The 22,766-nt window shown below is 42.2% G+C and overlaps 1 protein-coding gene across 1 annotated transcript in view; it reads right to left on the bottom strand.

Moving 5' to 3' along the window:
* The window catches only part of LOC140489132 (glycogen [starch] synthase, muscle-like), a 92,584-nt gene that overhangs the window by 5,428 nt on the left and 64,390 nt on the right, over positions 1–22,766 (bottom strand). The window contains exons 13-15 of the mRNA XM_072588367.1: positions 9,868–9,963; positions 8,791–8,954; positions 7,865–7,945 (exon numbers count right to left, since the gene is read on the bottom strand). Coding sequence (XP_072444468.1) covers positions 7,865–7,945; positions 8,791–8,954; positions 9,868–9,963 — 341 coding nt within the window. The remainder of the gene's footprint in view (positions 1–7,864; positions 7,946–8,790; positions 8,955–9,867; positions 9,964–22,766) is intronic.

Below are 22,766 nucleotides of genomic sequence, written 5' to 3'. Positions count from 1 at the left end.
AATATCTCAGCAAGAGGCCCAGCAATCACTTCTCTAGCTTCCCACAGAGTTCTTAGGTACACCTGATCAGGTCCTGGGGATTTATCCACCTTTATGTGTTTTAAGACATCCAGCACCTCCTCCTCTTTAATATGGAAATTTTTCAAGATGTCACCATCTATTTCCCCACATTTATATCTTCTATGTCCTTCTCCAAAGTAAACACTGATGCAAAATACTCGTTTAGTATCTTCCCCCATCTCCCGCGGTTCTACACAGACTTCCTTGCTCATCTCTGTGGGGTACTATTCTCTCCTAGTTACCCTTTTATCCTTAATGTATTTATAAAACACTTTGGATTCTCCTTAACTCTAATGGCCAAGGACATCTCGTGTCCCCTTTTCAGCCTCCTGATTTCCCACTTAAGTACATTCCCATTTCCTTTATACCCTAAGGACTCACTCAATCTCTCCTGTTTATACCCAAAATATGCTTCCTTCTTTTTCTTAACCAAAACCTCAATTTCTCGAGTCATCCAGCATTCCCTCCACCTAGCAGCCTTGCCCTTCACCCTAACAGGAATATACTGTCTCTGGAATCTCATTATTTCATTTCTGAAGGCTTACCATGTTCCAGCCTCCCTTTACCTGTGAACATCTACGTCCAATCAGCTTTTGAAAGGTCCTGCCAAATACTGTCAAGATTGGCCTTCCTCCAATTTAGAACTTCAACAGTTCGATCTGGTCTATCCTTTTCCATTTCTATTTTAAAACTAATGGAATTATGGTTGCTGGCCCCAAAGTGCTCCCTCGCTGACACCTCAGTCATTTGTTCTGCCTTTTTCTCAAGAGTATGTCAAGTTTTGCACCTTCTCTTGTAGGTACATCCACATAGAGTCATAACTGAATCAGAAAATGTTCTTGTACATACTTATCAAATTCCTCTCCATCTAACCCCTTAACACTGTGGTAGTCCCAGTCTATGTTTGGAAAGTTAAAATCCCCTACAATTACCACCCTAATATTTATAGAATCACTACAGCATGGAAACAGATCCTTTAGCCCAACAAGTCCACAGTGACCTACCCAGAAACATTCCCCCTATCCATTATTTACCCCTGACTAATGCGCCTAACCTACAAATCCCTGAACACGATGGCCAATTTAGCATAGCCAATTCACCTGACCTGTGGGAGGAAACCCACACAGACATGAGAAGAATGTGCACGCTCAATACAGACAGTTGTCTGAGGCTGGAATCGAACCCAAGTCTCTGGCACTGTGAGGCAGCAGTGCTAACCACTGAGTCACCATGCCACCCACTATTCTTACAGATAACTGAGATCTCCTTACAAATTTGTTTCTCAATTTCCCGCTGACATTTGGAGTATCTATAATACAATCCCAATAAGGTGATCATCACTTTCTTATTTCTCAGTTCCACCCAAATAACTTCCCTCGGTGTATACCCAGCAATATCGTACCTCAGTACAGCTATAATGCTATTCCTCATCAAAAATGCCACTCCCCCTCCTCTCTCCCCCCTCTCTTTCTATCCTTCCTGTAGCATTTGTATCCTGGAACATTAAGCTGCCAGTCCTGTCCATCCCCAAGCTGTGTTTCTGTAATTGCTATTGATATCGCAGTCCCATGTTCCTCACCATGCCCGGAGTTAATCTGCCTTCCCTGTTAGGCCTCTTGCATTGAAATAAATGCAGTTTAATTTATCTATCCTACCTTGTTCTTTGCTTTGTCCCTGCCTGCCCTGACTGTACCAGTCTCACACTGATCTCTTTCCTCACTATCTCCCTGGGTCCCACCCCCTCCCCACCTTACTAGTTTAAATCCTCTTGAGCAGCTCGAGCAAATCTCCCTGTCAGCAAATTAGACCCCTTCAAATTCAGGTGTAATCCATCCTTCTTTTTCATGTCACTTCTACCCCAGGAAAGATTCAATGACCCAAAAATGTGAATCCTTCTCCCATCCACCAGCTCCTCAGCCATGCACTCATTTGCTCTATCCTCCTATTCCTACTCTCACTAGCTTGTAGCACTGGGAGTAATCCAGATATTACTACCCTAGAACACCTTTTTAAATTCCTGCCTAACTTTCTATATTCTCCCTTCAGGATCTCGGCACAGGGTGGCACGGTGGCTCCGTGGTTAGCACTGCTGCCTCCCAGCACCAGGGTCCCAGGTTCGATTCCAGCCTCAGTTGACTGTCTGTGTGGAGTTTGCACATGCTCCCCATGTCTGTGTGAGTTTCCTCTGGGTGCTCCGGTTTCCTCCCATAGTCCAAAGATGTGCAGGTTAGGTGAATTGGTCATGCTAAATTGCCCATAGTGTTAGTTGCATTAGTCAGAGGGAAATGGGTCTGGGTGGTTTACTCTTCGGAGGGTCGGTGTGGACTTGTTGGGCCAAAGGGCCTGTTTCCACACTAGGAAATTAAATCTAATCTCATCCTTTTTCCTTCCTATGTCATTAATTTCAATGTGGACAATGACCTCCTGCTGGTCCCACTCCCCTTTGAGAACATTCTGCACCCTTTCTGTGATAATCTTGGTACTGGCATCAGGGAGGCAACACAGCATTCCGATTTCTCACTGTCAGTGCAGAAACATCAGTCTGTGCCTCTGACTAGAGAGTCCCCTATCACAATCAATCGCTTGGAACCCAACGTACCCCTCATTGCATTACAGCCAGTCTTGGTGCCAGAAATTTGGCTGTTCTTGCTACACTCCCCTGACAGTCCATCACCCCCTACATGTTCCAAAACAGCATATCTGTTTGAGATGGGGGTAGTCACAGGAGACTCCTACACTACTTGCCTCCCTCTTCTATCTTTCCCGGTGGTAACCTGACTGTATCTGCAGCTTTTCTCCCTTCCTATAACTGTCATCTATCACACCCTTAGTTCCCATAAATCCCTCATTGCCTCTAACTGCTGCTCCAACTGATCCATGCAATATGATAGGATTCGCAACCAAACACATTTATTCCAGACATAATCATCAGTAATACAGAAGACCACATCACTCTACTAAAGGCCATCTTTGTACCTTAACATTCAACAGACCCACAAAACAGTGCAGTCTTACTATTTTAAAAATCACTGCTCCAGGATAACTTAGTACCATTGTTTTATATTTTTAAATTTTAATCAAGAGAGAGATCTCAATAAAACATATAACCAAAAATAACCCACCCTACTCACTATTAAAAAAAGACAGCAAGGTTGGACTTAAAAACCATGCACTTATCTGCACCTGTGTGCGAGCTCTCCCACACAGATTCCTCCAAGGTCATCTGTGAATTTCCCTGTTTATTCATTTTTCTCAGATGCATTCCGATGTTCAGAGATACTTGAACTCAAGCAGCAAAGGCAGTAGCTGTGCAGATTCACTGTGTCAGACAGTGGTGTAGGTTTCTTTCTCTCTCTCTCTGCTTCCCCATTCCCCATCCCCCATTCCATCCCCCATTCCACCCCCCCCCCACACCCCCCACACCCCCCACACCCCCCCCCCCACCATCCCCCACTGACCATGTGGTCGCTATCTTTGTCTCTCTTCCTCCTTTTTAAATTGCCATTGTTTTGATCTGTTTTTCCCCCCAAAGTTCCAAAACAACGCAACAGTTTATCAAACAGTAATTACTGCTCCTGGAATTCAAGGAAATATATTCTAAAACTTAAAATACCTCAAACAAGGATCGGCTCTTACAGCCACAATTTTTCCCATCCTCCATCTTGGATTACCCAGAATCCACCTCAGAGAAAATTTTCTCAAGTCTCGTCTAAACCACTTACTTCCTAAACTGATACCCTCTGGTCTTCTACATATCTGCCATGGGGAAGATTCTCACAATCTACTGCACGGTTCACGTACAAAATTATGACTGGCAATCAGATTCCCCTCAGCTTCCACTGTTCCAGGGAAAGCAAACCCAACCTATCCAATCTCTCCTCGTAACCGAGACATTTCATCCCAGGCAACATTCTGGTGAATCTTCTCCACACCCTCTCCAGTGTAATCTCATCCTTTCAATAATGTGCCAACTAGAACTGCACACAGTATTCTGTGGCCTAATCAATGTTTAATAAAGTTGAAACAAGACTTTCTTGCTCTTATTTTCTATGCCTCAGCTAATGAAGGCAATACAAATCTGTGATTATGGATGAGAAGTAATAATTTAAGACTTCACCCATGCCCACTGGCTCCATGCACAGGTTACTCCTTTGGATTCTAATATGTTCTTACCCTGGTAATCCTGTTACTCTTAATATACTTCTAAAAAGTGTTGAGGTTTTCTTGATCCCATCTGCAAAAAATATTTTGTGGCCCCTCTTTGCCCCCTTTATTTCCTTTTTAAGCAGGCTCTTACACTCTTACACACACCTTTGAAAGACCACCCCTCCCCCAGTTCTAAACTATCACACCCAACATATGGTTCCTTCTTGTTCTTTATCAAACTTTTGATATACTTTAACATCCATAATTCCTTTGCCCTTCATTCTTAGAGGAATACTGTAGCTCTGATTTCTTACCGTGCTGCTTTTGAAATACCCCCACTTTCCAAATGTAGATTTACCTTGCGAGTAATTGCTCCCAGTCTATGTTTGCCAGATCTAGTCTAACACCACCAAAATTGGCCTTCCCCCAATTTAGACACTTAAGTTCTGCACTATCCTTAACCCTTTCATATTGATTTACAGAGTTATGGTCACTATCCCCAAAATCTTTGCCCATTAAAACTTCAACCATTTGACCAGCTTCATTTCCTAGGATTAAGTCAAGCACCACCCCATCTCTAATTGGACTACCTATGTACACAAGGAGGTCTCTAGGATGCACTTTTAAAATTCTACTCCTTCCAATCGTTTCACACTAAGCTCAATGTTAGCAAAATTGAAGTCCCCTGCAACTAAAAACCTGTTTCTCTCACACCTCTCTGTGATTTTCCTACATATTTGCTCCTCTATCTCCCTCTTACTGTGGGAGGTCTGCAATATACAGAACAACCTCGATTATCTGAACAAGACAGGTAGGGAGTATTTTGTTTGGAAAACTGAGAGTTCAGATAACAGATAGTGCTTTTACAGGATCTCAAGATCCTGCTTGGATAATCCGAAATTCGGATAATCAGTGTTTGGATAATCGAGGTTGTTCTGTAATTCTAGTAATTCATCTCTTTTTTAAATTTCTAAGCTCTGCCCAGATGGCCTGATTTAATTTATTGTCACATGTACAGAAATACAGTGAAAAGTAGTATTTTGCGTGCTACCCAGACAAATCATACCTTACGTAAGCACATCAGAGTAGCAGACCAGAATGCAGAATATAGTGTTATAGCTAAACTGCAGAGAAATATCCACTCTAATCTATGAATTCTAATATATAATTTGAGACATTTCTAGGACATCATTCCTCCTTATGCAGTGATGATTTCCTTTATCAATAATGCAATGTCCCCACCTCCTTTATTTCCCTCCTCTCCCACATGAAGACTGAAACTTCCTTACCCTGGCATGTTGCCAGTGTTGCCCTTCCTTCAACCATGTCTCAGTGATTGTAACAATATTATATTCCCATGTGCTGATCAATGCTCTAAATTCATCTGCCTTACCGATCAAGTTCCTTGCATTAAAATAGATACAATTCAGCTTTCTAGAACTCACATGTGCCCTATCCTGCCTAGGTCTTCTCCGCCAACTAGACTGTTTCAACATTCCTTCTGTATCTGATTGGACCTTGCTCACAACTCTACACCTGCTCTGTCCCCTGTCTCCCTAAAATATTCCTAACAGCATAAGCAATCCTCCAGCAAGGATATTGGACTCATTCTAGTTCAGGAGCAACCCATGCAACTTGTACAGGTCCTACTTACCCTAGAAACTATCCGAGTGATTCAAAAATCTAATGTCCTTCCTCCTAGGCCATCACTTTAGCCAGATGTTCATCTGACCTATCTGCCTATTTCTATATTCAATAGCACATGGCATTGGAAGTAATCTAGAAATTACAACTTTTGTGGTTTTCCTCTTTAATCTACTACCTAACTCTCTAAACGCTTGCTACAAGTTGTTATTTCTTTTATTACCCATGTTGTTGGGCCGATATATACCATGACTGCTGGCTATTCACCCTTCCCCTTCAGAATGTCCTGAAACCGCTCTGACATGTCCCAGGTGGGCGGGGGGGGGGCAAACATACTATTCAAGAGGTGCATTTGTTGCCACAGAACCACCTGTCAGTTCCCCTTCTAATCGAGTCTCCGATCACTTAAGCTCTCCTGGTCTTTTTCCTCCTCTGTAGCAGAGCCAACCACGGTGCCACAAATTTAGCTGTTACTGCTTTCTTTAAAGAGACCACCTCCTTACAACAGTATCCAAAATGGTATATCTGAGAGAAGAATAGCCACATGGGACTCCTGTATTGCCCTCTCATGCTTCCCAGTATTTTAGTGGTCACTTAATGCTTTACTGCTGATTAACCCTTACTTGTGTGTAACCAGCTCACTAAACGTGCTTTCTGTAACATCCTCATCATCATGGATACTATCAAAAAGTGTGGTGCTGGAAAAACACAGCAGGGTAGGCAGCATCCAATAAGCAGGAGAATCACACTTTGGGCATAATCCTTTCATCAGGAATACCATCATGGATATTCCACATTGAGTCCACCTGCACCTCCAGGCAGTCCATGTGGCAAATCAGGAGTTGTAACTGATCACACTTCCTGCATATATAGTCATCATGGAGGCTTCCTGATTTGCCACATAATGCAGAAGCATGTCACAAGGCTGAGTTTTCCTGACCCACCAGCCTGACAAATCAGTTGTGAAGAAAGATTTTATTAGAGTAAATGGTGAATGCATACTGCCTTCAGCGGTGATGAAAGCAAAGATTTCTAATCATTTAAAAAGAAAACTGAATAAGTACTTGATGGAAATGTATTTTCAAGGCTACAGGGATAGAGTGGAAAATTGGGACTGCGTGTTGCTCTATAGAGAGCCATCAGGAATTAGATGGGCAGAAAATCCTCCTTCTGTACTGTACTAACTCTAGGGACTGGATTCACACCAAATCAGCTGACTCTGGAGAGATTTTAAAATGGCAGACAGACTCAATTCCAAGTTTCCTTCCCAATTCCCACTTCCAGCACTTTTTCCTGGAGCAGGTTAAGGACAAGATTGCCTCTAAAGTGCGCATATGCAGCTGCTCCAAGGTTCTATGGACAGTGTTCAGCATCAGAACACCATTGACTTCTGGTTCTGGAAGATGTAATATTTCAAGTCCACTATGGCTCTTTTTCAGAAATGAATGAACAGAAGGACAGTTCCAGAGAAGTCATTTTGGCCCCAAAACATTAACTCTGTTTCTCTCTCCACAGGTGCTGCAAGACCTGTGTAGTTTTTCCAGTCAGTCAGTCAGTCAGTGACCTGATTATCTACCAACCACTCACCAATCTCTCGGGTTAAAGTGTTCTAGCTCTAGAGTTTGGGTTGAGAACCCACAGCCACTATCCAAGGATCAGAAGCTAGTGGGAGATAACCAGGAGCTGAAAGAAGAGCTTTCAGAAAATATCAGGCACAAATAACAGGGTTTCAATCTGGAATTGTTTACAACTAGAAGTCAAATCCTGAAGTGTGGTGCAATCAGACCCTGGTAACTGATTTAAAAATTCCAAAGGCTCCAATTCTGCTTTTAGATCCTTTTTCATGTTGTCAGTGTGGGTGTTGTTCATCTCTGCAGAGGCACCATGTTTGCTACTTGTTATAACACACACAGATCACATTCTGTACCCTTCTCAAGCTGCTACTGATTACTGAGCAGATACGCATCCAAAAATGCTTCCAATCCTTCTCATTTTTTATTCTATGATTACTTACGGCAGAAATCTCCGCTAGGTCATCAGAAAAGTCACTGGGAAAGGCTTTAGAAAGGGCTAAGAGTCTGGCATGGGTGTAATACTGAAAGAGATACAAACACACAATTAAACAACACCACAACCCATACAGTAAACTAAGGAGACAAAGTTATGATCAAAGTGTGTCCAAATGGGACTTGATGTAATGTGCACACTCTATCAAATATGCTCACCAGCACCTGTCAGGGCATAAAAAGGTCAAAAACAGAAATCAAGTTAAGAAAATATCTGGCAGATATCCTACCAATACCCTAATGTTGATCAAACAAAATTCAGAAGGCCAAACCTTGGCAAAGTGAGGAGAATATTAACAAATCCCAGGAGGACAGCGATTGGGTGAAATTAGCAGGAGTATGGCAGATGCATTTTAACTCCGAGAAGTGTAAAGCAATGCACATTGTCTCTATTCATTTTTCCTTCCAATGTGAAGAAAATGGTACAAATTTAAATTTGGTACTGTAATTCAGGGTGAATGCATTGATCCAGCATGTAAAATGACCACAGATGCTACCAGATCTGAGTTTGCTCAGCATTGTGTGTTTGTGTGTGGGTGTGTGTTTGTAAAACTCCACTCTTCCAGCCGCACAAATCATATTTTTGCATATACTCCGTCTATTGGTTACACCCCCATTTCAGCCAAAGCATGTTATATGTGCATTAACAGTCAGCCTCAATTTTCCACTCCACAAATGGACGCTTTATTTCATGCTGGTTTATAACTACTTCCTTATCCAATCTGCCCACTAGTCCCACAGTGTTTATCAGCTTCCTGGATCTCGCGTCACTGGTGAAACTGATGCCTGATGAGAGATGGTACTATAAGGGATCAAAGATCTTTACTAAACAAAACAATTGTTTTCTATGGTTCCTTTCCAAATGAGTGCTTACCCGGCCAAGGTAGCGCCAGTCCAGCAAATCAGAGAGCCGCTCTGTGCGATTTCTCTGGATTATCCTTTGCCGTCGTGACTGTTGAGAGAAGCTGTAGAGGAACGAGGTTAACTGATTGCAGCACTCATCCAGGCTCTTAAACCGACGATCCAGAATATAGACTCCTGTCAGAAAAGTATCAATATTCTTAGGTTAACTGACATCCCTCAGGCTGGGCCAATCAAGTTAAAGTTTTCTTGAATACCAAGTTAGCAAGTATCTCCTGGAGTTCACTGATGTTTTCACTGAACTAATGCCTATTTCTAACAATTAAGGGCAGCATGGTGGCAGAATCATTAGCACTGCTGTTTCACAGTGCTGAAGTCCCAAGTTCAATGTTGTGGTTCTGTTCGCCGAGCTGGGAATTTGTCTTGCAAACATTTCGTCCCCTGTCTAGGTGACATCCTCAGTGCTTGGGAGCCTCCCTTCACAAGAGGCTCCCAAGCACTGAGGATGTCACCTAGACAGGGGACGAAATGTTTGCAAGACAAATTCCCAGCTCGGCAAACAGAACCACAACAACGAGCACCCGAGCTACAAATCTTCTCCCAAACTTTGAACCCAAGTTCAATTCCACCCTTGGGCAACTCCCCTGTGTGGAGTTTGCACGTTCTCCCAGCATCTGAGTTTCCTCAAGGTGCTCTGGTTTCCTCCCACAGCCCAAAGATGTGCAGGTTAGGTGGACTGGCCATGCTAAATTGTCCTGTAGTGTCGAAGAGCTGTGCAGATAGGTGGATCAGCCATGATACATGCAGGGTTGCAGGAACACGGTGGGTGTGGTGGTCTGAGTGGGATGCTCTTCACAGGATCGGTGCAGACTCAATAGTCAGATGGCCTCTTCTGCAATGTAGGGATTCAATGAATGCTGAAACTTACTATCTAATAGGATAGATTTTTTTCCCTGTCTCTGGTGCTCCCAGTTAGTTTAATTTGTCTAGACAGCAAAAATCAACACAACTCAGGGATAACAAAGGCAGATCGCACAATAAACATCAGAAACATGGCAAGTGCATCACAGAACTGCTGATAAAAGCTCACCATATGCAGAAGGGTCAGTGATGTGATGCTCCATGAAGCAACCAAAGCCGGACAAATTGGTAGAAATGCTAGGAATTCCCATAACTGTGCATTCCGCTGGGAGAAAAAGAATTATTCAGAAACACAATTAAAACAAAACAGGCATGAAACATCATTTTTATATCCTAGCCCTATACTTTTTTATAAAATTTATGAATCTATCTTCATAAAAAAGTACATGAGTCAATAAATATTACAATAACAGTTCAACATCAATGGTTCTCAAGCACATAGTTCCTCTTTACTGGATACAAGAATGGTATAAACAGATAATAATCTTGGCAGTGTGCAGCTCCAGACTTGACACTGCCACTCAACAGGCAGGAGCTGGATGCCCAGTAGTACTAGTGATGAACTCAAGAGAGATGCTCATTGGATTTCTCAGCCATGAAACCAAACTGACCAAATATCTGCTAGCTTCAATTATCAGCCTGTACTGAGTTCAAGATCTTTGGAGTGGTTCGTGGTTCTGTTCCATTTCTGATGCCTATTTGGGAGCTACCTGCTGGAAAATGCATCAATAGGCATCAATAGTAAGTGTACCCAACAGACCCAGTAGCAGCAGTGGATCAGGAATGAAATAACAAGCAGTTCCCAGAGTTTAGGGCAAGTGGGATAGGGACTCTCAGGGCCAGAGATTATAGGGTCGGATAAGGTGACAGAATGGTAATGTCAGTGGACTCATAATCCAGGGCACCAGGATAATACAATGCCATGAATTTCAATTTTCCTAGAATTCCTTATTGATATCATCTATTTCTGCCCTGATTGGAAGGGCAGTCATTCTCATCTAACCATCTGGGTTAAGCACTTTTTTGATCAGGTATATACCTAGACTGTAATCATCAGAATTGAAGCCAATGGGCCCTGACAGAAAACTTATAAACATTTATTCACAGACACTCCCCTCCAACTGAAAAACCATTAGTGTTTTAGAGTCATAGAGATGTACAGCATGAAAACAGACCCTTCAGACCAACTCACGTTCTAACTCATCCATGCCAGCCAAATATCCTAAATTAATCTAGTCCCATTTTCCAGCATTTGGCCCATGTCTTTCTAAACCCTTCCTCCTGATATACCCATCCAGGTGCTTTTTAAATGCTGTAATTGTACCAGCTTCCACCACATCCTCTGGCAGCTCATTCCATACACACACCACCCTCTGTGTGAAAAAGTTGCCCTTTAAGTCCCTTTTAAATCTTGCCCCTCTCACCTTAAAGCTATGCCATCTAGTTTTAGACTCCCCTATCCTGGAGAAAAGGCTTGTCTCTTTATCCTATCCACACTCATGATTTTATAAACCTCTATAAGATCATCCCTTAGTCTCTGACACTCTAGGGAAAACAATCCCAGCCTATTCAGCATCTCCCTATAGCACAAACCCTCTGACACTGGTAATATCCTTATAAATCTTCTCTAAACCCTTTCAAGTTTCACAACATCCTTCTCATAGCAAGGTGATCAGATGTGAATGCAGTATTCCAAAAGTGGCCTAACTGATGTCCTGTGCAGCTGCAATATGACCTCCCAACTCCTGTACTCAAAGCAGTGACTAATAATGGCAAGCATACCAAATAGCTTCTTCACTACTGTCTGACTGCAACTCTACTTTTAAGGAACTATGAACCTGCACTCCAAGGTCCTTCTGTTCAGCAACACTGCCCGGGATCTTACCATTAAGTATAGGGCCTGTCCTGATTTGCCCTTCCAAAATGCAGCACCTTACATTTATCTGGATTAAACTTCATCTGCCACTCTCTGCGCATCTGACCAAGGTCTTGTTGTATTCTGAGGTGAACTTCTTCACTGTCCAATACATCACTAATTTTGATGTCAACTGCAAAGTTGTTAACCAAATCTCCCATATTCACATCCAAATCATTTATCTAAATGACAAGTGGACCCAGAACCGATCCCTGCGACACACTACTGGTCACAGGTTTCCAGTCTGAAAATCAAGGTAACCATGTGTAGGATAAATATCCAGCTGTAGTTGCTGAAAATCCATGTTTCAGATCTGGAACTGCAGCTCAAGTTACTCTGGAGTACCACAAGAATGAGATCTTTGCAGATAGTACATAGAGTGAGGTAGTCACACCATACGTAAAGAGTGCACAGAGCGTAAGGGAATGGGTCACCACTCGACAGAGTAAAATCACCATGCAATTGATGCATGAGTTGCCTGGGGCAATCTCTTCTCTCTCTCTCGCAGCAAATATTTTAGTTTTGTATACTGCTGGGTGAGAGAGGAATGCAGTGAGAGCAGGTCCCAGCCACCAGAAGCTTGGGTGGGGAGGGGAGTGTTGGAGAAGAGCGAAAAAGTGCGAGAGCAGAGTCATGTGCATTCTGCTGTAAAGGGATAGAGGTTCCTCCATTTACAAACATTACACTAGGACGATACGTTGCGTCCCTGGTGCCAGGATCAAGGATGTCACTGAGGAGGTATAGGACATTCTGAAGGGAGAGGGAGAACAACCAGAGGTTGTGTCCAGACATACCTAAAAAGAAGAAGATGGGTCTGCAAGAAGAATATTGGAAATAAATTTAAAAGTCAGGACCTCAAAAATAGTAATCTCAGGTCAGGCATGGAAGAGTAGAGTGAAGGAATTTGCGGCTGAAAGCATGGTTTTGGACAGAGGAATTTAAATTCTTGAAGTGTCAGAACTGATTCTGGGGATAGTAGAACCTCTTGAAGCTGGATGGGTTGCACCTCAGTGGAACTGAGACCAATATCCTCGCAATGATATTTGCTAGTCCCAGTTGGAGAGAGTTTAAACTCGAGTGTCAGAAGGGTGTGAACCTGGCTGGGGAGACAAGACTGGGGAAACAGAGATGGACATAAAATCTGGAAACATAGAAAACAAAATTATAAGTCAGAGGAAACAAAAAAGTAAAATTTCAAAAAATTCAAAAAATATCTGAATGCATGGAGAAATCACACTAAAGTAGGCAAAATAACAGCACACACTGCTTGTAAGTGGGTTACAATGTGATTGGGAGAACAGAGACCTGGCTGTGGAGTAACTGACCAAGGTTGGAAACTGAACATTCAATAGTATCCAATCTTAGGAAGGACAAGCAAAACAAAAAAGATGCAACAGTTCATTATTGAGAAAGGATATTGGCACAGGAAATCTAGATGTGGAGTCAATTTAGGTGAAGCCAAGATACAACAAAGTGCAGAAAATATTTGAGAGAGTTGTCTATCAGTCTCCAAAAGTAACAGTGAGATAAGGGATGGCATTAAACAGGAAATCAGAAATGTATGCAGCAAGGGTGCGACACAAATCATAAATGATTTTAATCAATACATCGTTTCACACAGAGGGTGGTGCATATATGGAATGAGTTGCCAGAGAAAGTGGTAAACAAGACACAATTACAACATTTAAACAGGTACATGGATAAGAAAGGTTTTGAGAGATATGGGCCAAATGCAGGCAAAAGGGACAAGTTCAAGAAACTTGGTTGGTATGGACTAGCTGAGCTGAAGGGCCTGTTTTCTATGCATGACTCTATGACTGGGCAAACTCAAACTGCGGTGGATGAATTTCTGGTGTGTGCGCCAGATACAAGGTGGATTTTTACCAATAAATCCAACTTGCAAACAGGGTAACCTCAATGTGATTTTGTGCAATGAGAAAGGGTTATTTCATACTTTTGTTGTAAGAGGTCTTATAGAAAAAAAAGTGACAACAAAGAATCCTTAAATTGTGGAAACAGGCCATTTGGCCGAGCAAGAGTAACCCACCCAAACCCATTCCCCTTCCCTATTATCCTAGATTTACCACTGACTAATGCACCTAACTTACACACCCCTGAACACTATGGGCAATTCAGCATGGCCAATTTACCTAACCTGCACATCTTTGGATTGTGGGAGGAAACTGGAGCACCCAACGGAAACCCACACATACAGTCACCCAAGGCTGGAATCAAACCTGGGTTCCTGGTGCTGTGAGGCAGCAGTGCTAACCACTGAACCACTGTGCTGCCCCAAATATTACAGAGGTCTTCATTGGACTAGAAAGAGTTGTAAAGTGTGGTGCTGGAAAAACACAGCAGGTCAGGCAGCATTCCTGATGAAGGGCTTATGGTTGAATGTGAAGTATTGGAAAGGCACAGTAGGTCAGGCAGCATCGGAGGAGTAGGAGAGTTGACATTTCAGGCATAAGCCCTTTATCAGCATTCCTGATCTGCTGTGCTTTTCCAGTGCCACACTTTTCATCTCTGACTCTCCAGTATCGGCAATCCTCACTCTCTCTGAGCTGGAATAAAAGTGAAATTGACCAAACAAAAACTGGTTTCCAAAAAGGAAACCTTAAAGTTATCAGAGGTGAGTTATAGAATTTTACAGCACAGAAAGAGGCCCTTTGAGTCTGCACCAGACAAAAGGCATGTTTTCCAATACTTGATCTGTCGTCTCGTACGCTGTGGCATTTCATGTAACCATCTAAGTAGCTCTTCAGTGTTGACATGGTTCTGCCTCTATCACTCTTTCTGGCAGTGGGTTCCAGATACATACCAACCTCTAAAAAAATTCTTTGTTGTAACCCCTCTAAACCTCCTGCCCTTTATCTTAACGCTCTGCATCTCAGTTAGTGTTTACTAAGAGTTGTTGTTGTTGTGGTTCTGTTCGCCGAACTGGGAATTTGTCTTGCATATATTTGGTTGTTGAATGTGAAGTGTGTTGTGAGGCACAAGTCCAGTCATTTAAGTATGCCGTCTTTGTTGATAGGTTCAACGTCCTGTTGTCTGTTAGGAAAGGTTATTACTATCCACCCTGTATGTCCCTCAGCCTTCTCTGCTTGAAGCAAAACAACACCCTATCTAGTCTCTCTTCGTAGCTGAATCATTCCAGCTCAGGCAACATCCCAGTGAATCTCCTCTGCAATCACACCTTTCCTACAATACAATGACCTGAACTCTGCACAGCACTCCAGTTCCAGCCTAATGTCTTACACAGCTCCATTATAATCTCCATGTTCTTATATGCAATGCCTTGTATAAAGGCAAGTGTCACATATACCTTCTTAATCACCTGATCTACCGGTCTTGCTGCTTTTAAGGATCTATGGATATGTGCATCAAGGTTCCTCTGATCCTCTGCACTTCCTAGGATCTTGCCAATCATTGGGTACTCCCTTGCCTTGTCGGTCTTTACAAAATGCATCACCTCATACTTCTCATTACTACACTCTACTTACCACTGTTCTGTCCTTCTGAACAGCCCATACATATCGTCCTAAGGCTTTCCCCCTCAAAATATTTACCACACTACCACTTTTAGTATTATCTGCAAACTTACTGATCTAATCTCCTCTATTCATGTCTAGATCATTAATGTACACAATGAACAGCAAGGTACCCAGCACCAAGCCCTACTGGATACGGGCTTCCAGTTTCAAAAATAACATTAGACTATCCTCTCTGTTTCCTGTCAATAAGCAAATTTTGGATCTAATTTACCAAATTGCCCTGATCCCGTGGACTCTTATTTTCTTGACCAGTATCCTGTATGAGACCTTGTCAAAAGTTTCAACTCCATGGAGACTACATCAACTGCACTACCCTCATCCATACTTCTAGTCACCTCCTGAAAAACCCAATCAAACCTGTCAGACTTGATCTCACCCTGACAAAGCCCTACAAATTCACTGGCCTATAATTCCCAGGCTGATTCCTGCCGCATTTCTTGAATAATGGTACCACAGTAACAGTCCTCCAGTCCTCTGGCACTTCTCCTGTGCCCAAAGAAGACTTGAAAATTAAAGGCAGGACTCCTGCAACTTCCACCCCTTCATTAGCCTGGGATACAGCTCAGCTGAGCTTGGTTAATTATACAATTTCAAGTCCACTAAAACTGGCAATAGCTCCTCCATCTCAATTGTAATTTGTTCTTGTTTATCAAAGTCCTCTTCCATTACTTCTGTACCTACATTGTTCTACTCTGTAGTTAATAAAGATGCAAATGACTCATTTAAAACCTCACCTATATCTTTTGGCTACACAGATAAGTATCCAATCAGATCCCAAATGGGCCCCACTCTTTCCCTGGTTACCCTCTTGCCTCTAACACATTTTGGATAACTTTTACCCACCAGTGTTTGTTTCATGGCCCCTCTTTAGTTTTCAAATTTATTTATTAATGATTCCCTACACTTTTTATATTCTTCTAGGGCTTCTGCTATTCTGAGCTCCCTGTACTGACCATTACCTTCCCTTCAGTCCTTATCCAGTCCTGAACGTTCCTCAATATCCAGGGTTCTTTGGACTTGTTGGTCCCACCTTTCACCTTTATAGGCATGTTGACCCTGAAATTAAACTAGCTCCTTCTTGAAATTACTCCCAGCGATCTGATGAAAATTGTTTGCCAATAACTGCTCACAGTCCACTTTGGCCAAAAGTGACTTAACAAATTTTTAAAAAACTTCAATTTCAAACCCTTTACTATTGGTCAATTTTTATCCCTATCCACAATTACCATAAATCTTACTAAATTAGTTGCACTGTCACTGAAATGCTCTCCCACTAATACTTCTACCACTTGCCTAAAATTAGGTCCGTTTACCTCTCCCTGACTGGGGCCTATAGTACACTCTGAATTACATGATGGTATTGTTTTTACATTCTACCCTTGTGACTTCAATTGAGGAAATTTCGAAGATATTATTTCTCCAACTGTAATAATTGATTCATGGATCAATACTGCAATGTGAACTCTGCTTTTATGCTTCTCCCTGTCTCACCTGAAGATTCTATACTCCAAAATATTGAACTACTATGTCAGCCTCCTTCAACCATGTTAGCCATAAGTCTAATGGTGAGTCTACTCCGCCATTCAATCATGGCTGATAAGTTTCTCAATCCCATTCTCCAGCTTTCCCCCCATAACCCTTGATCTCTTCATACTCAAAAACCTATATACTTGATGACCTGGCCTCCACAGCCTCCAGTGGCAGTGAATTCCATAGACTCACCACTCTCTGGCTGAAGAAGTTTCTCTTTATCTCCATTCTGATAGGAAGACCTACTCTAAGGTTATGCCCTCGGGACCAAGTCTCTCCTACCAATGGTGTTACGACATGCTAGTGAACCCTACTGCTAATTAAACCAAACATAGAAAAGCTCACCTGGCCTCGTAAACTGTTAAAGTATGAGTGACAGCAAACTACCTAAATTCCACTATTTTAAGGAAAAATAACAATTTTATTCTTTAACTCTAAAATGAACATTAAACAATGATTATTTACATCTCTAAGCCTCTTTTCTCTTCAAGGTTTGTTATTTCCCTCCCATTCTATAGCAAGATACTGATCCAATAAAGTCCAAAATAAATCTACAGCAATTCAAGTGTCAAAACCAGACAGTGGCTATCATCTCTGGTGTCGATCTTCCTGTTTGTAGATGTCCCTGGATTGACTTCGGCCTTCTGCTGCACATATTTTTTATGAAAAAAGGTACCTCTTATAGAGTGTGTTTTGGCCAGTCTGTCTGACAGTGGCAGGTGGTGCTCTTTCTGCTAACTGCCCAAAATGCCTGCTTTTTATACCCAAATATTGGACGGTCTCATTGGTTTGATATTGTCAAAACAGTAAAAATTTGATTGGGTTTTATTATCTTGCAGTATAATTTAAATTGATTACTTAAATTCAAACAGCTGTGAAAACAACTGGTATCTAGGTTACAGACAAAATGTTAGATGTTTCAATTTCCCAGCACACTATGTGACAGAACAGGTGCTTTGCAGCTTTCACTCTCTCTTAAAGGTAAAATACACACCTTCAACTTCAAAACGATGGAAACATCTTCCCAACATCCACTCTGTCCAGGCCATTCAGTATTCTGTATGTTTCAATTAGATTGCCCCCCCATTCTTCCAAACCCCATCATGTATAGACCCAGAGTCCTCATATGTTGAGCTCTTCATTCCTGAGACCATTCTCTTGTTCAAACCTCTTCTAAACACGATCCATAGCCAGTACATTCTTACTGAGATTATGGGGCCCTAAACTGTACACACTACTCCAAATGTGCTCTGACCAGAGCCTTACAAAGCCTCAGAAGTCCATCCCAGGTTTTATGTTCAAGTCTTCTCAAAACAAGTGCCATCATTGCATTCGCCTTCCTAACTACTGACTCAACCTGCAGGTTTACCTTGAGAGAATACTGGACTAGGACTCCCAAGTTTCTTTGCACTTCAAATTTCAGAATTTTCTCCCCATTTAGAAAATAGTCCATGCCTCACACTTTCTCTTAATGTACTCCAACTGTCACTTCTTTGCCCCTCTTCCTTATCTATCCAAATCCTTCTGCATCCGCCCTGCCTCCTCAATGCTACTTGACCCTCTACCTATCTTTGTATCATCTGCAAACTTAGCCAGAATACCCTCCATTCCTTCACCTAGATCGTTAATGTATAAAGTGAAAAGTTGTGGTTCCAACACTGAGCCTTGTGGAACACCACTAGTCACTGGCTGTATCCTGAGAAGGACCCTTTTATCCCCACTCTCTGCTTTCTGCCAGACAGCCAACCTTCTATCCATGCTAGCACCTTGCCTCTGACACCATGGGACCTTATCTTATCAGGAGCCTCCTCTGTGGCCTCCTGAAGTCCAGGTAAGTAATACTCATTGGCTCTCCTTAGTCTAACCTGTTCATTACTTCCTCAAAGAATTCTAGTAAATTTGTCAGGCATGACCTCCTTTTGATGAAACCATGCTGACTCTGTCCTATTTTACCATACACTTCCAAGTATTCAGAAATCTCATCCTTCATAATGGATTCCAGGATCTTACCCATGACTGAGGTTAGGCTAATTGGTCTGTAATTTCCATCTTCTGCCATGCTCCCTTTTTAAACAGGGGTGTTATGTTGGGGAATTTCCAGTCACCTGGGACCCTCCCGGATTCTAGCGATTCCTGAAAGATTACCACTAACATCTCCACTATCTCTGGGGTGTAGTCCACCTGGTCCAAGTCATTTATCCACCTTCAGGCCATTCCATTTTTTTTAGCAGCTTCTCCTTGGTGATGGCCACCATACTCAGCTCTGCCCCCTCACTCTCTTGATTTTTTTGGGATATTACTCATGTCTTCCACCATGAAGACTGACACAAAGTAATTATTCAGTTACTTGGCCATTTCCTTGTTCCCCACTACTATCTCTCCTGTGACATTTTCCAGCGGACTAATGTACACTTCCTGCTTCTCTTTTGCCCTTTATACATCTCAAGAAGCTCTTAGAGTTGTCCTTTATATTACTGGTGTGCTTACCCTCATATTTAACCTTCACCCTCCATTTTTTTGTTGCCCTCTGTTGGTCTTTGTAAGCTTCTCAACTCTCTTATGTTGGTACATAAGACAAGCTTCCGGCCAGAATTTTGTCCTGTAAGGGATAGAAGTTGGGAGAAGGGGAGATCCTACACACAGCGCCAGAGACCCGGGTTCAATTCCCACCTCAGGCGACTGACTGTGTGGAGTTTGCACGTTCTCCCCGTGTCTGCGTGGGTTTCCTCCGGGTGCTCTGGTTTCCTCCCACAGTCCAAAGATGTGCAGGTCAGGTGAATTGGCCATGCTAAATTGTCCATAGTGTTAGGTAAGGGGTAAATGTAGGGGCATGAGTGGGTTGCACTTCGACGGGTTGGTGTGGACTTGTTGGGCCGAAGGGCCTGTTTCCACACTGTAATGTAATCTAATTCTGAAAGAAAGAGTAGAGAACACGTGGTAAGTGTTTATCATAGGTTAAAAAAGAAGCTCAAGAGGGTGGAAAGGAGGTGAAAGGCTCCGGTATTTCTATGGAGGTAAAGTAGAACATGTAAAGTCACAGTACTAGTCATAAAAGAATGGCACGGTGGGAAAAGACGTGCTAAAAGAAGCTAAGCCAGTGTCATTAGTGAAAGTAGTAAAGGAAACCCCAATAAGAGCTGAGGTGCTGCAGGAGAGTGCACAGCCTAGGCAAGGGTTGGGTATGGAGTTAGTGCCTCATCTTGACAAAGGATTCGACTCTGGGTAAAGTTTACTCAGAAAGAAGGACAAGACGTTATAATTTTGAGAGATGCAGGATCTAACCAGTTTCTAATAGTAAGACATGAACATATTTGCACTCTTTCTGATCTGTTACCTGAGAGAGTGGTAATATTGTGGGATAGATGGACAAAAAGCTAGCATTCCCCTATGTAAGATCAGGTTGGACTGCCAACTCAAGACTGGGGAAGTTACAGTGGGAGTGATTGACAGAGTGTCAGTTCCAGGAATCCAATTTGTTCTTGGGAATGATTTAGCAGGGTCCAAGGTGGGAGTGACACCCTTTGTTGTGGAAAAGCCCAAGGAAGACCAAGAAACCAAGGAGTTAAAAGAAAAATATCCTGGTATTTTCACAAACTGTGTGGTAACAAGATCCAACTATAATAAGTCACAGCACAAAGCAAAAAGTAAAGAGAAAGATGGAGGAGTTGAGGTTCAGTTAGAAGACATCCTGTTTGTTGTAATGGTGCAGGAAAAACCTGAACAGGTAGAGAGTCGGACAGAAGTGATTACTCCTGAAAGGCTATAAGAGTTGCAACAGAAATACAAGATGATAAAGAGATATACATATGGGTGCGTACTCTGAAAAGGAGGCCAAGAATATTCCTGAGAGCTATTATCTTAAAGATGGAATCCTAAGATGGAAATGGAGACCATGGCAGGTTAGTGCAAAGGAGAAATGGGCAGAGGTGCACCAGATTGTGTTGTCAGTAGCATACAGATAGGAAGTGTTATGGTAGCACATGGACTACCTGTAGGAGGTCATCTAGGGGTACAAAAGACTCAGGCTAAGGTACAAAAACATTTTTATTGGCCTGGAATGCACAAGTACCTGGTTAACTTTTGCGGTACGTGTCATGCATTGCCAAATGGTAAGTAACCAGCACCTTTGTTGCCCATTCCTGCATTCAGAGAACCTTTCACGTGGGTTATCATTGATTGGGTAGGTCCCCTCCAGAGAACTAGGAGAAAGAAAGAACTGGAGAAACATGTGTTAGTTACTGCCCCACAGAGTGAAGGATCAAATCCAGATGTTCTGGAATTTGGTATGCCTCAAAATACATTAAAAAATGAAGTCCTTGAGGAGAGGGATAGGTTAATAAACTATCTGTCTCAGGAGCATAGAACACAGTTGAAAGGTTTGTTACTGCAGTATAAGGATATATATAGGAATCAGATGGGGAGGAATAATGCTATTGTACATGAAATAGACGTAGGGAATGCTGTTCTGATAAAACAAAATCCATATCGGCTTAATCCTTTCAAAGTCAGACTGGTCCAGAAAGAGGTGGAGGCCATGCTCAAAGAGGATATCATCGAACCGAGCCAGAGCGAGTGGAATTCACTGATTGTCTTAGTTCCCAAACCTGATGGGACTCAATGGTTTTGCATGGATTATCAGAAGGTCACTGCTGTTACAAATGTGGACTCATATCCAATAAGGAGATTGGAGGACTGTATCGAGAAAGTTGGACAAGCCAGTTACATCACCAAGTTGGACTTACTGCGTGGTTACTGTCAGGTACCTTTATCAGAGACAGCAAAAGAAATTTCTGCATTTGTAACCCCAAATGGGCTATATCAATTCAAAGTGATGCCCTTTGGAATGAAGAACGCACCCACCACATTCCAACAATTCGTGAACAGAGCTGTGGCTGGGTTTACAAACTGTGCAGTCTATTTGGACAATGTAGTGATCTTTAGTAAGTCCTGGAAAGATCATATGGTACAGTTAGCAGTGCTCTTTGAATGACTACAAGAAGCAAAACTGGTAATAAATATAAACAAAACTGAATTCGCGAAAGCAGAGGTGACGTTTTTGGGACATAACATCGGTCATGGAAGGTTGACCCCACAGAATGCAAAGATGAAGACATCGAGGAATTTCCACAACCACCCTCGAAAAAAAGAGGTGCTTCAATTCTTGGGACTTAGCGGATTCTACCAGAAATTTGTTCCAAACTTCAGCAGTGTAGTGGCACCATTAACTGATTTGCTGAAGAACAACACAAAGTTTCGGTGGAAGAACAATGCCAGGAGGCATTCAACCATTTGAAAGCAATATTAACCACTGTACTAGTTTTAGCTACACCAAACTTTTTGAAACCTTTCAAAGTTTCCATCGATGCTAGTGACACAGGAGTTGGAGCTGTACTGCTACAGGAACATGATGATGGGATTGAACTTCCAGTTGGTTACTTTTTGAAGAAACTCAACATCCACCAGAGGAAATAGTCCACGATCGAAAAAGAACTATTGAATTTGGTAAAAACAATGACCGCAGATGCTGGAAACCAGGTTCTGGATTAGTGGTGCTGGAAGATCACAGCAGTTCAGGCAGCATCCAAGGAGCAGCGTACTGGCTTTACAGCATTTAACATGTATGTCACAAACAATGTGTCAGAGACGGTTGTGTACACGGATCATAATCCTCTTACATTCTTGGAATGCTTTAAAGACAAGAGTATGAAACTGTTCCACTGGAGTCTAATGTTACTGACTTTTAATTTACAAATCATATATATGTTGCGGGTCGTAAGAATGTAATCGCAGATGCGTTATCATGGATTTAACTAATAAGGTATAGAATGAGATTGGTATCTACTCATATGGGAAGAAGCTAATATGAACTTGGATTAAAGTCATACATGTGTCATGGTAATGTGGTTAAGGAATAGAAGGAAAAAAAGCCATCTTTTAAATATGATGGTTCAGTTCTTTTCTTAAGAAGGGAGGTGTTAGAAAGGTGTAGGTGTGTACTGTACCTTAGAGAGAGAGAAATATCAAGGACTGACTAAAAGCAGAGAGTGTGCTGAACAATTTAAAAATGTA

This window comes from Chiloscyllium punctatum, chromosome 18 (assembly GCF_047496795.1).
Source record: "Chiloscyllium punctatum isolate Juve2018m chromosome 18, sChiPun1.3, whole genome shotgun sequence".
NCBI lineage: Eukaryota > Metazoa > Chordata > Chondrichthyes > Orectolobiformes > Hemiscylliidae > Chiloscyllium > Chiloscyllium punctatum.
The sequence above is the reverse complement of the archived record's forward strand: the minus strand, read 5'-3'. Positions and strand labels throughout refer to the sequence as shown.